The sequence below is a fragment of the Chrysemys picta genome, chromosome 12 (genome assembly GCF_011386835.1).
Source record: "Chrysemys picta bellii isolate R12L10 chromosome 12, ASM1138683v2, whole genome shotgun sequence".
In the NCBI taxonomy this organism is placed as follows: Eukaryota; Metazoa; Chordata; order Testudines; family Emydidae; genus Chrysemys; species Chrysemys picta.
In genome coordinates this window covers 22,746,741-22,761,586 of record NC_088802.1, presented here as the reverse complement: position 1 = coordinate 22,761,586, position 14,846 = coordinate 22,746,741, and the positions used below count along the sequence as shown (strand labels likewise).

Sequence of the window (14,846 nt, the reverse complement as noted above, 5' to 3'; positions counted from 1 at the left end):
CAGCGCCCCCCAGGGGGCGGTATCGCCCACTTTGGGAACCTCTGATGTATACAATGATGATATACATATTTTGACAGAAGAATGAGTTTCAGCAGATCATGATACCTTACAAGGAATGCTTTGTATGAAATATCACAACCAAATACAAAAGATGAATATGGGGGTAACAGGGGGCTACTTCGAGGTACAGTGCAACACAGGCTCATTGCTTCAATCACACAAGCAGCTTTCACAATCTCAGGCTATTTTATTATCTCAGAGTCTCTGCATGTTTTTGTGAAAGCCACATTTACTGACTGCTTTGCTCAAGGCTTCCTTGACCTCTCTGTTTCTCAGGCTGTAGATGAGGGGGTGTCAGGACTGAGATCCCCACTTTGAACTTTAGGGTACAAATGTAGGGGCCTGCATAAAAACTTCTAAGCTTAATTACCAGCTTAGCTCTGGTTCGGCTGCCACCATTTTCAATGGATTCCCTCCCTGGGAAACCTTGAAAAACCTTCACCAAATCCCTGGTGAAAACAAATCCAACCCCTTGGATTTAAAACAAGGGGAAATTAACCATTCCCCTCCTTCCTCCCACCAACTCCTGGTGAATCAAGATCCAAAACCCCTTTGGATCTAAAACAAGGAAAAAATCAATCAGGTTCTTAAAAAGAAGGTTTTTAATTAAAGAAAAAGGTAAAAATCATCTCTGTAAAATCAGTATGGAAATCAACCTTACAGGGTAATCAAACTTAAAGAGCTCAGAGGACTCCCCTCTAGTCTCAGGTTCAAAGTACAGCAAACAAAGAGAAACACTCTAGTAAAAGGTACATTTACAAGTTGAGAAAACAAAGGAAAACTAACACGCCTTGCCTGGCTATTTACTTACAAGTTTGAAATAGGAGAGACTTGCTTAGAAAGATGTGGAGAACCTGGATTGATGTCTGGTCCCTCTCAGTCCCCGAGAACGAACACTCTCCCAAACAAAGAACACAAACAAAAGCCTTCCCCCCCCCAAGATTTGAAAGTATCTTGTCCCCTTATTGGTCCTTTAGGTCAGATGCCAGCCAGGTTACCTGAGCTTCTTAACCCTTTACAGGGAAAAGGATTTTGGAGTCTCTGGCCAGGAGGGATTTATAGTACTGTACACAGAACAGCTATTACCCTTCCCTTTATAGTTATGACACGCCCCCCAAATCACAGATAGTGTTGGATGTTCGGTTCCACACTGGCTGTGATTTCTTCCTGGAGTTCTAGGAGAAAACAGAGTTAATAAGACACATGTACCTTTAGACATACTACTGATTATATAAAAACTAACAATATGTTTCATTCCAAGAACAATTGTTAACCAGTTAACTCTGGGAAACTTTCCCGGGAAAGTGCATCAGCCACTTTGTTAGAAGCTCCTGAAATGTGTTGTATTTCAAAATCAAAATCTTGGAGAGCTAAACTCCACCGAAGAAGTTTTTTGTTATTTCCCTTGGCGGTATGAAGCCACTGTAGCGCAGCATGGTCTGTTTGTAGTTGGAAACGCCGTCCCCAAACATATGGGCGTAGCTTTTCCAGCGCGTACACAATGGCGTAGCATTCCTTTTCACTGATTGACCAATGGCTTTCCCTCTCAGACAGTTTCTTACTGAGAAACACGACAGGATGGAATTCTTGATCCGGTCCTTCCTGCATTAAAACTGCTCCCACGCCTCGCTCGGACGCATCTGTGGTTACTAGGAACGGTTTGTCAAAGTCTGGGGCCCTTAGCACAGGGTCAGACATGAGTGTTGCCTTAAGCTGGTTAAAGGCCTTTTGACACTTATCAGTCCACTGAACTGCATTTGGCTGTTTCTTTCTGGTTAGGTCTGTCAGCGGGGCGGCGATTTGGCTGTAGTGGGGTACAAATCGCCTATAATATCCAGCCAACCCTAAGAAGGATTGGACCTGTTTCTTAGACTTTGGAACCGGCCACTTTTGGATAGCATCCACTTTGGCCTGTAGGGGATTTATAGTTCCTTGACCCACCTGGTGCCCCAGGTAAGTCACTCTGTTTTGGCCTATTTGACACTTTTTAGCCTTAATAGTTAGTCCTGCCTGCTGGATGCGCTCGAAAACTTTTTCCAGGTGCTCCATGTGCTCTGCCCATGAATCAGAAAAAATGGCCACATCATCGAGGTAGGCAACTGCAGATTCTCCCAATCCCGCTAGGAGACCATCTACAAGTCTTTGGAAGGTGGCGGGTGCATTTCGCAACCCGAAAGGGAGTACATTGAATTCATACACCCCTGCCTGGGTGACGAAGGCTGACCTTTCCTTAGCGGGTTCATCTAGTGGTACTTGCCAGTACCCCTTGGTTAAGTCCAAAGTAGAGATGAATTGGGCATGTCCCAATTTCTCCAATAGCTCATCTGTGCGTGGCATTGGATAGTTGTCAGGACGAGTTACAGCATTTAGCTTACGGTAGTCCACGCAAAAGCGTATTTCCCCATCTGGTTTGGGAACTAGAACCACTGGAGATGCCCATGCACTCTTAGAGGGGCGGATTATACCCATCTGTAGCATGTCCTGGATCTCCCTTTGTATAGCCGTTTTGGCATGAGGTGACTCCCGGTAGGGTGGGGTTCTAATAGGGTGAGCATTACCTGTGTCAATGGAGTGGTATGCCCGTTCGGTCCATCCTGGAGTGGCTGAGAAAATTGGTGCAAAGCTTGTGCACAGCTCCTTGATCTGCTGTCGCTGCAGACGTCCAAGGGTCGTGGAGAGGTTCACCTCTTCCACGTCACCATCCTTTTTTCCTTCATAGTAGACACCTTCAGGCCACTCCGCATCATCTGTTTCCTGGGCTGTAAACTGGCAAACGTTTAATTCTCTGGAATAAAAGGGCTTAAGAGAATTAACATGGTATACCTTAGGCTTTATGTTGGAGGTGGGGGAGGCTATGAGATAGTTAACAGCTCCTAGGCGCTCCTGGACCGTGAATGGTCCTTCCCACGACGCTTCCATTTTATGGGCCTGGAGCGCCTTTAAGACCATGACTTGGTCTCCTACCTTGAAGGACCGTTCTCTGGAATGTTTATCATACCAGGCCTTTTGCTCTTCCTGAGCATCCTTTAGGTTTTCTTTAGCAAGGGCCAAAGAATGTCGGAGGGTGTTTTGTAGGTTGCTTACAAAGTCTAGAATGTTTGTTCCTGGAGAAGGCGTAAACCCCTCCCATTGCTGCTTCACCAACTGTAATGGCCCCTTAACCTCACGGCCATACACAAGTTCAAATGGTGAAAACCCTAAACTGGGATGTGGTACAGCCCTGTAGGCAAAAAGCAACTGCTGCAACACGAGGTCCCAATCATTGGAGTGTTCATTTACAAATTTACGTATCATGGCCCCCAAAGTTCCATTAAACCTCTCCACCAGGCCATTGGTTTCATGGTGGTAAGGGGTGGCAACCAAGTGATTCACCCCATGAGCTTCCCACAGGCTTTCCATGGTTCCTGCCAGGAAGTTAGTTCCCGAATCTGTAAGGATGTCGGAGGGCCAACCTACCCTGGCAAAAATGTCTGTTAATGCCTGGCACACACTTTTAGCCCTGGTGTTGCTTAAGGGTACTGCTTCCGGCCATCGGGTAGCAAAATCCATGAAAGTCAGTACGTACTGCTTTCCTCTGGGTGTCTTCTTTGGGAAAGGACCCAGAATATCCACAGCTACGCGCTGAAATGGGACCTCAATTATGGGTAGTGGCTGGAGAGGGGCTTTAACCTGGTCTTGGGGTTTTCCCACTCGTTGGCACACCTCACAAGACCGGACATAATTAGCAACGTCCTTGCCCATTCCCTCCCAGTGGAAGGACTTCCCCAACCGGTCTTTGGTTCTGTTCACCCCAGAATGGCCACTGGGATGATCATGGGCTAAGCTCAAGAGCTTTACCCGATACTTAGTGGGAACTACCAACTGCCTTTGAGGATGCCAGTCTTCCTGGTGCCCACCCGAAAGAGTCTCCTTGTATAAAAGTCCTTGTTCTACAACAAACCGGGATCGGTTAGAAGAGCTGAGAGGCGGTGGGGTGCTCCGCGCCGCCGCCCAAGCTTTCTGAAGGTTGTCATCTGCTTCCTGCTCGGCCTGGAACTGTTCCCTTGATGCTGGAGACATCAGTTCCTCCTTGGACTGTGGACTGGGGCTTGGTCCCTCTGGAAGCGATGCAGGTGCTGGGGCTGTTTCCATTGACTGTGAACCGCTGTCCGCTGGAGCACTATGTGGTAACTCAGGCTCTGGCTGAGCCTCTTGGGTAGGGTTATCTGCTGCTTCTGCCAATTCAGGCTCGCTGGTGCCCTCTGGCGTTGGAGTTGTAGACGGGTTTGCAAGCGCTGGACTCAGGGCTGGCAATGGTTCTGGTGCTGGTTGCGTTGCCAGTTCCGGTTCTGGGACTGGCTTTGGCTGGGTCTCTGGGATTGGATCCACTACGGCTGTTGCAGTCGTTGGCAGGGGATCCAGTTCCACCACCTTTGTCTGGGTCTCCGGTAACACAGACGGGGCCCTGGTGGACGGCTCAGGAACAGGGATGGGGGTGAAAGCTTGCTTAGCCTGGCTGCGGGTGACTATTCCCACCCTCTTGGCTACCTTCACATGGTTGGCCAAGTCTTCTCCCAGCAGCATGGGAATGGGATAATTGTCATAGACTGCAAAAGTCCACATTCCTGACCAGCCCTTGTACTGGACATGCAACGTGGCTGTAGGCAAGGTTACAGATTGTGACACGAAGGGTTGAATTGTCACTGTAGCCTCTGGGTTGATGAGTTTGGGGTCCACTAGGGATTGGTGGATAGTTGACACTTGAGCCCCAGTGTCCCTCCAAGCGGTAACCTTCTTTCCGCCCACTCTCAAGGTTTCCCTTCGCTCCGAGGGTATGAGAGAGGCATCTGGGTTTGGGGATCTTTGGTGTGATTGGGGTGTAATGAACTGTAATCGGTTGGGGTTCTTGGGGCAGTGAGCCTTTATATGTCCCAGTTCATTACATTTAAAACATCGCCCTGCTAAGGTATCACTGGGACGATGTTGGTTGGTGGATACTGCTGTGGTGGGGTGAGAAGGCGTCTGGGGTTTCCCTTGGGATGTGGGTGGGGCCTTGGGTTGTCCCCGGTGGTAAGGTTTTGTTTCGGCTTGCCCCTTCTGATATTCGCTCCAACTGCTACTAGTTTTTTTCTTTTCTGCCACCTCCACCCATTGGGCTCCAATCTCCCCCGCCTCAGTTACAGTTTTGGGCTTCCTATCTAGGATGTACCTTTCTATTTCCTCAGGAACACCCTCTAAAAACTGCTCCATTTTTACTAGGCAAAGCAGATCTTCCAGAGATTTAACATTTGCTCCTGATACCCAGGCATCACAATTTTTGTCAATGTGGTAGGCATGACGGGTAAATGACACATCCGGTTTCCACTTTAGGGCTCTGAACCGCCGACGGGCATGCTCGGGTGTTAGCCCCATTCGGAGTCTGGCCTTGTTTTTAAAAAGTTCATAACTGTTCATGTGTTCCTTAGGCATTTCAGCCGCCACCTCTGCTAAGGGTCCACTGAGCTGCGGCCTCAGCTCTACCATGTACTGGTCTGCAGTGATGCTGTATCCAAGGCAGGCCCTTTCAAAATTTTCTAAGAAGGCCTCAGTATCATCGCCTGCCTTGTAGATGGGGAATTTTCTGGGATGGGAAGTGGTACCGGGAGGGGGGTTGTTAGCATTGGCTTGTGCATCCTGCTTAGCTTTTGCCACTTCCAGTTCATGCTTCCTTTCTTTTTCTCTCTCCTCCATCTCTTTTTCTTTCAACTCCATCTCTCTCTTGTGGGCCCTCTCTTTGGCTTTTTCCAGCTCCATCTCTCTTTCATGGGCCTCCTTTTTGGCTTTTTCTTCTCTTTCTCTCTGCTCTGTCTCGAGTTTTGCTAATTGAAGCAGTCTCTGATGTTTTCTTTCATTTTCTTCTGCTTCTAGTTTGGCCAGTTCTATTTTGTTAGCTACTTCTTTGGTAGTCATTTTCCTGTTTTCTTGTGCTGGGTAACCCCCTCTGCAGTGGGCTGAAACTGGGAAGCTCTCAGCTCTGGCTGCTGCAGAGTTAACAGTAACTTTCTAACTAGCTACTCCCGAGGATGTAAAAAGAAAAAAAAACAATTCAGCTTGTAAATACCTTTTACCAGTCATTTGCTAATTGAACCCTTCTCTTAACAAAGGACCTGTAAAAAAAAAACTTAACACCTCTGCCTTCAGGCAAGGAGAGATAAGATATGCATCTATCTACTTCCAGCTCGGCTTTCCAAGCAGCTAGAAGGAAAAAAAAATCTCACTGGCTTTTGGGTTTAAAATGATCCCACCGCTATTCACCATGTCAGGACTGAGATCCCCACTTTGAACTTTAGGGTACAAATGTAGGGGCCTGCATAAAAACTTCTAAGCTTAATTACCAGCTTAGCTCTGGTTCGGCTGCCACCATTTTCAATGGATTCCCTCCCTGGGAAACCTTGAAAAACCTTCACCAAATCCCTGGTGAAAACAAATCCAACCCCTTGGATTTAAAACAAGGGGAAATTAACCATTCCCCTCCTTCCTCCCACCAACTCCTGGTGAATCAAGATCCAAAACCCCTTTGGATCTAAAACAAGGAAAAAATCAATCAGGTTCTTAAAAAGAAGGTTTTTAATTAAAGAAAAAGGTAAAAATCATCTCTGTAAAATCAGTATGGAAATCAACCTTACAGGGTAATCAAACTTAAAGAGCTCAGAGGACTCCCCTCTAGTCTCAGGTTCAAAGTACAGCAAACAAAGAGAAACACTCTAGTAAAAGGTACATTTACAAGTTGAGAAAACAAAGGAAAACTAACACGCCTTGCCTGGCTATTTACTTACAAGTTTGAAATAGGAGAGACTTGCTTAGAAAGATGTGGAGAACCTGGATTGATGTCTGGTCCCTCTCAGTCCCCGAGAACGAACACTCTCCCAAACAAAGAACACAAACAAAAGCCTTCCCCCCCCCAAGATTTGAAAGTATCTTGTCCCCTTATTGGTCCTTTAGGTCAGATGCCAGCCAGGTTACCTGAGCTTCTTAACCCTTTACAGGGAAAAGGATTTTGGAGTCTCTGGCCAGGAGGGATTTATAGTACTGTACACAGGACAGCTATTACCCTTCCCTTTATAGTTATGACAGGGGGTTTACCAGGGGAGTTAGGACCGTGAAGCAAAGAGAGAGCACTTTCTTCAGATCTCTGAGTGTATCTATTTTCGGTAGCATGTAGAAAATCATTATGGTTCCATAGAAAATTGTCACCACAGTGAGGTGAGAGGAGCAGGTGGAAAAGGCCTTTTGTCTCCCGGTGGTGGAAGGGATTCTTAGGATGCTGGCAAGGATAAACATGTAGGACATCAGGGTTAGTAGGAATGGAGGCAGGGTGAATACACAGGCTAGTATGAAATCCACCAATATGCTCAGGTGTGTGTCACTGCAGGAGAGTTCCCTCAGTGGGATGGGATCACAATAGAAATGGTCAATTTCATTCGGACCACAGAATGTTAACTGTGATAGGAATAAGACACAGAGTGTAGTAGCCAAACAACCATTTAACCATGACCCAGCAGCCAACTGGAGGCAAAACCTGTTATTCATAAGAGTTGAATAGTGCAGGGGTTTACATATTGCTAAATACCGATCATAAGACATCGCTGCTAGGAGACAGCATTCTGTAGCTGCCAGAAAACCAAAGAAATACAGTTGTGAGAAGCAGCCCCTGAATGAGATGGTTTTGTCCCCAGTCAGGAGACTGGCCAGCATCCTGGGCAGGAGGGTGGAGGTGTAGCAGGTCTCCAAGCAGGACAAATTCCCTAGGAACAAGTACATGGGGTTGTGAAGTTGCTGATCAGCCATAACTAGTGCAATGATGAGCATGTTCCAGGCCACGGTTGCCATGTAGATCACTAGGAAGATGAGGAAGAGAAGAATTTGCAGGTCAGGGAGTTCCCCGAATGCCAGGAGGATAAATTCTGTGACAGCCGTTTGGTTTCTCCAGTTTCTGTCTGCCATGGGTTGAGTCAAGGAACAATAAAGAAAACTGTGCAATTGAATTGGAAGAACAAAGAGCTGAAAGGTAATCTAGTGTCATGAATTAATTCCATAAATATTCAGAAACTCCCTTCCCTCTCCTGGTCACTAGCTGAGGACATGTCACTAAACATGGATCTCAAGCTCCATCTCTGTGAAATGGTGCTATGAACTTCGACTGGCACTGCTGTGGGAACATGAGGCTAAAACTGCTAATATTCACCTGAAGAGGTCTGTGTAGCTCAAAAGCTTCTCGACTCCACCAACAGGAGTTAGTGCAATATAAGATTTTACAACACCACCTTGTCCATCTAATATTCACAAAACACATTCATGCCCCTGTTTGGTGGTCAGGAAGGAAGATGGTGCTCACCTGTAACCACAGCACAGCTCAAGCTTGAAGCGATGAGTCTTATTTCTCAGGACTTGGCCACCAGGACTTAGGTTCATTAGCTAAGGTTCTTGTCTCTCCTCTTTCTGCAGAAACTGGATTTTCTCATTGAAGAGAACTGCAGTTACCTGAAGGAATGAGCAGGTGCATTTGATCTACCTTTGGAAAATGAGCTTCCCCTTCGATTTACAAAGCGTAAATGCTGCCTCATATTTGTATTCAGTTGTCATGCTTTTTAATATGGTCCCACTTCAGCAGTTCTCCCACTTGGTTCATTTTGTGTCTCCAAAGCTTTGTAGCTAACAATGCCCAATGGGACTTGTACAGCGTGACTTCTATAATTGTAACTTTTTTTAAGTCTAATGAACCTATGTGTCAAATATTTGAGATCATGAACAAACACCAGCTTACATTTTTGGAAAATGCCTATCCAAGGTGATGGCCTGTTAAAAGGGCAGCTATTTTCAGAAATGCCCACTAGATGGCAGCATATATTGAATGTTATTAAAGGGGTGGTGTAAGTACATTATATCACCCTTACAACATGTTTTCACTTAGGGAAGAAAAACTAAATGCACAAATACAGAATGGGGGATAACTGGCTTGGCAGCAGCACTGCTGAGAAGTATCTGGCAGTTGTGGTGCATCACAAGCTCAACAGGTGTCAGCAATGCAATGCTGTTGCAAAAAAGGAAATGCAATTTTAGGTTTCATAAACAGAGGCATAACATGTAAGTCTTGTGAGGTGATAATACCGCTCTGCTCAGCTCTGGTTAGGCCTCAGCTGGAGACTGTCCAATTTTGGTCACCAGTGTATAGAAAGGATGTAGAGAAACTGCAGAGGATCCAAAGGCAAGCAACAAAGAAGTTCAAAGGGATGGAAGGCAAGCCATAGGAGGGAAGGCTGAAGGAACTCGGTATGTTTACTTTAGAAAAGAAGAGGTTAAGGGGGGACATGATAGTGGTCTTCAAATATTTGAAAGACTGCCATAAAAAAGAAGGAGAAATTTTGTTCTCTCTTGGACAGAGAGCAGGACAAGGCAAAGGGTTCAAATTGCAGCATAGCAGACTTAGAAAGTTTTTCCTGAGATTTAATCTAACTGTAAGGACAGTAGGATAATGGAACAGATCGCCTAGGGAAGTCGTGGAATCTCCTTCTCTCGAAATTTTCAAAAGGAGGCTGGACAGCCATCAGTCTTGGGTGGCTGAGACTCAAGAAATCCTGCATCTTGGCAGGGGGTTAGATTAGATGACCCTTGCGGTCCCTTCTAACCCAATGGCTCTATGCTGCCACCTAGTGGCCATTTTACAGTATAACTGTCCCATTATTTTATTGGCGAGTGAAATCTATTGGTCACTAGTCAGTATTTCTGACCGCCCCCCCTTTCATTTCCTCTACTCTGCTGGCATCTAATGTCGAATTCCCAGCATGACAGCCTGTTACTCAGCTCTCCTCTAGAACCTTATAAAAGTGAGAGACATTTTCCATGCTCTCTCTCTTCAACCTCCATCTACAAACCACCACCACCAAGCGACTGAATCACTGATCAAAGGCAAGAGCCTGGCTGAAAGGCAACCAGTTAGCCTGTGGTGAGAAGCATCTAAGTTGTAAGGGTACTGAGTGTTAAGATTACTTTAGAATGTGTTTTGCTTTTATTTCTTTTGGTAAATTCTCTGAAATTTTTGCCTATCACTTATAATCACTTAAAATCTATCCTTTGTAGCCAATAAACTTACTTTTATGTTTATCCTCATCAGTGAGTTTGTCTGAAGCGTTTGGTAAATCTCCTCAGGTGGCAAAGTCTGTGCATGTCCACTTTCCCTTGAAGTAAGTGGTGAATCAATTAATAAATTGGTATTGTTCTGTCCAAGATGGTACATTCCTAAGGTAGAAGGATGGGAGCTGGTGAGATCCGGTTGGTGTCTTTCTCTGTGAGATTTATGAGTGACTGTGGGAGCATTCATGCAATCTAACTGGGTGTGGGGCTCCACCTGATGCTGGACTGAGTGATAACAGCACCTGGAGGGGTTTGCTTCTTGTCACTAGCAGAGCATTGTGACAGACACCCCAGGCTAGTGTGTTCAGGGGGCAGAGCAGGTCTCACAGTTCGAGGTTGTACCCTGGGAAACCACCCAGACCATCAAAGTTTCCCATTGGAGGAGAATCCAGTGATGTGGCCTCTTAGTGTAACTCATTTGTTTACAGTATATACACCAGTCCTGGAACAGAGGTGGCCACAGACAACAAGCAGTGTCTCCCCTCTTTTACGGATCTTTGCCCGTATGCCAGGAGCAGGACTAGTGTGCAAGGACCTTTCCCCCACACAATATTTTCAGCCTAGGACACTAAGGATGAAAGCTGGGTCATCACCAGTGAGTGGAGCTGGGCAAGGCAGGGTACTTCTCTGCATGACCTCTCTGACAAATGTCACTGTGCTTCTTTCTAATGCTATTGCATCATGTTTTTACATATTTTTGATGCAACAGCCCACTGGTCTGTATCCTAATAACTATTGCAATAACTTCCCTATATATCCATTGTCATTCCTAGTATGTGCCCTATGGGTTGCCTGAGCATTCTGTGTGTTGGATTCTCATTTCTGAGAGGTTCCTGTCTCTCCCAAAGGAACAGAAAATAAATCGTTTGAAATGGGAAAGGAAATGTCCAGTCTTCTCTGTCCTGAGGCTACTGGGATTATGCACAGTGACCACTTTTTGGGGCAATCCTGTTTTAAAGTAAACGTCTTAGGTTTTCAGATCTCTTTGATTTGGCCAATGTTCATGCCAAGCAGCACTGAGGAATTCTCAAAACTGAACCTGCAAAAGTGCCAGTGAGATTGTAGAGATGACAGTTTGGAAGGGTTTTCCATAAATTTGTCCTTTTATAGTCATCTCTTTTTGAGCCCCTGACTGGTGACAGAATGGAACCTGGATATTTGGGGGATGTCTAACTAGTCTCCCCTATCCCTGGAATTACTGACTGAAGAGATAAGGAGAGAGACAATGTATTCGAAGTCACATCCTAATTGAAATACCTGAGCTGGTGAAAAGCAGCCCTATGTACAGAGTAACTGCACAGGAGTTGTTCTAAGGTAAGTAACCTGTGGGCATGTCATGGTCATTATTAAATGGCAAAGCATCACTGTTTGCAATGTCAGGGATTGGATATTTACATGGATATCAGTAATGTCCAGAGATATCATAATTAATGACAACCAACATTCTGGAAGGGATATTAAACCTCATGCTTCAGGGCTTGAGCCAATCTCTAAGTAACAGAGACCAAAGTGAGAGCTATATGGGGAGGAGATTATTCCACCTCTACCTCCTTTGGGATTCTTCCATCTTCCTCTTAAACATCTGGTTATGGCCCCTGTCAGACAGGATATTAGTCTAGATGGACCTAGTGTCTGATCCAGTCTGGCAATTCCTATGAAAAGAGAATAGTTAAATCTGGGGTCATTCTGCTCAAAACACAGACCAGTATCTGAGTTCTGGAATATTTACTAGTTGAAGATAATAGTTGAAGAGGGCACATTTGAAAGGATCTATTTCCATCCACTAGAGAGCAGTTCCCCCCCCCCACACACATTTCCTTAAATTATTTTTATATTGTCTCCATACACCTGCTTTCCAGAAGTCGGTATACAAGCATGAAGTTCTCATTTTTCTAACCCAAGTTTTCTCGTATGAAGCCAAATAAAATTATTGTTTCAGATTATCAGCAACAAACCACTTGATTTATTTATTATTAATTTGCTTGCAAAATAGATTGGGAAAACATTATTCTCAAACCATTTTGGGGTTGGTTTGTTTGTTTTTATGGTGATGGTGTTTGAACTTTTTAATAAGGGTCCCACTTCAACCTAGTTTTTAGCTGACTAATTTTGTGTCTCCAGATCTTTGTTGCAAACATTGCCCAATGTGACATATCGATTCCTTATGTAACCCTTCTGCCAGTTGGAGTCGGCAACAACAGGGGCTGAGTTCAATATCTAAGGGATCCTTTCCAACACTACAACACAAAACTGGATCCAGCCCCAATCCAGTAACCTGAGACAATTTCACACTACCCATTGGGCACCTCTAGAGGCAACAGTTTCCCTCTCACAAGCACAGAGTCTGAGAGCGGAAAAGAAAGTTTTAATAAAAAGTGGGAAAGTAACCCGGCATTAACTTGGGAAAATGCTGCAAGCAGGATTCATAACATAAAATCATGAGCAAAACACCCAACCTAAAGTACGTTGGGCAGTGTCCTTGTGGCTCAGGTTCTTAAGTCCAGCAACCAAAAGTTCCTTTAGCGTGCCCCTCTCTTCACCACAACCCACCCACAGTTATTGTCCTTGGTCAGTAAAGACCCAGAGTTCAGAAATGCATCTGTGTGAGTTCACCTCCCACCTCGGGGAGTTGGGGAGAAAAACGCACCTTGCTCGCTCCGCTGCCCAGGTTCTTCCCCTGACATCTGCCACTCCGCTGGCCACTCCCTGTACCCTCTGGAGTGGTTTGAGGGCCCACAACTTAACACAGCTCTCTGTGTTTTCAGCTGTTAGTGGGAAAGCCCAACTACTAGTGTAGGCTGGACAGTTTCTGGCATCAGAGACAGTGCTGCAAAACAGGTCTAATGCTTAGAGCTGGTAATTAGTGATTTCAATTTTGTTGTTTTACAACAAGACTTTCAAGTGAGTCTTACTAAACTCTATTATTAAACAGTGGAGAAAAGAAGGCCACACCACAAACTACCTGTCCCCGCCCTCTCTGAATTCCACTCAGCTTTGGCACCCCTGTCTTCTGCTTAACGAATGCAGTTTAGCTGAGGGTGAGTCCCTCCATCGGGATATGCCAAGAACAGTTCTGCTACCCTTGATCCCCGCATAAGGATACACAATTCTTTATTTCCCCTGCTCCTATAACAAAGTGACTTGTGATCCAACACCATGAAAAGTCATTATTTGGGCAAAGAATTTCCATCGTGCATAGGCAAAATGGGTATGTCTATGCAAACAAGGTCAGTTCCTGAAGTCTTCTTCCCCAGTTCATCACTAGAGGTCAGGGGAGAATTCATGCAGACCTTGCTTACAATTATAAAAGGGAAAAAAATCCCACAGTGGAAAATACTTCACATAATGATGAATCTCTAGATGATGGCCTGTTAATAAGAATAATAAATAATATTAAGCCTATATCTGCTGCCACCTACTGGACATTTCAGAAAATAGCTGCCCATTTCTCCTGCTTTGAATGTGTCCTCTAGTGAACACCTTACAGCTTCTCTGACCTTTCCTTTTCACATTACAGGACTTTATCCAATTCTGAAATATACTGGCTAATACGACGGACCTTTCCTCATTTCTTTCAATCTGCTGCCTTTAGGGTCGATTACACAGCATGACAGTCTATTGCTCTGTTCTTACCCTCTTCTCTCTTCTGGAGTTAACTACAGTGGATGTTGTAGCTGCCTCTTTCCATCCTTCATCCTCTTGTGTCCCCGTTGGTCATTGTTCCACCATGGTACACTTTTCCTATCTTTAGGTAGTGTTGGTAACCTAGGACTACCTAGGCTGTCTGTCTCTGATTCCCTTATTAACACGGCTTCAGAATTCCTCAATATCTTCATTTACACATTGCTCACTCACATTCCTCACTTTGGTTTCTAAAGATATTTCCAGTTCATTACATAGCATAGAGGTCCATTGATCCACAAAATTCTTTCCTCACCATTTACACTGTTGCCATCTAATCTGTATTATACAGCTTTACCTCTGTCTACTTCCCTTTGCTGGTCATTTGGCAACATCACTTCTCCTTTCATGACTTCCACTTTGGCTGCTATACACTGGGTAGCACCACTGCTCCTTTCCCATATCTCTACCCTTTAGTGACCCTAGAGAGCATAATCACATCTTTCCTCATTTCTTACCTATTGCTAGGTGTGCGCTGTTCCAAATTAGAGACACTGGGAACAAAACTGTACAACAGCATGATTGCAACATTAGTGGCTACAAAAGCACATACAATAGCAGTGGCTCTGAAAGGTTTAGCAGGTGTTTCCCATCCATGCAGTGCATTTCTGTTGCTGTGGGGTCTGTTTCCAATGGAAATGCATAGATTGAACCTGTATTAAAGAGAGCCTGAGACTGTGCAGAGCTGAGGCAACACAACACACACACACACGCAGCCGAAAAACATTTGATGACAGAACCTACCGTGACAGAATCTCAGTGACTCTTGAAGCTGAGATTCTCAGAGGTATCTAAGAGATTTAAGCATGCAACTCCCATTTCAAAGGGATTTGGGTGCCTAATTCTGTTAGGTCCCTTGGAAAATGGTTTCTGCAGGGCTCAAGTCCTACCATTCTCACTGGTGCCCAGCTCCCCTGCCCCTGGCCAAGCCCTGACGTGCTCCCAGAGACTGAGCC

The 14,846-nt window shown here is 45.3% G+C and overlaps 1 protein-coding gene across 1 annotated transcript; it reads right to left on the bottom strand.

The window, feature by feature from the left end:
* Positions 1-255: 255 nt before the first annotated feature.
* Positions 256-8,022, bottom strand: LOC135974747 (olfactory receptor 6N1-like). Its single transcript, XM_065563266.1, has 2 exons — positions 7,158-8,022; positions 256-353 (listed from the first exon to the last, which is right to left on the bottom strand). Exons 1-2 carry the CDS (start codon positions 8,020-8,022, stop codon positions 256-258), a joined length of 963 nt encoding a protein of 320 aa, XP_065419338.1.
* Between the last annotated feature and the right edge of the window lie 6,824 nt (positions 8,023-14,846).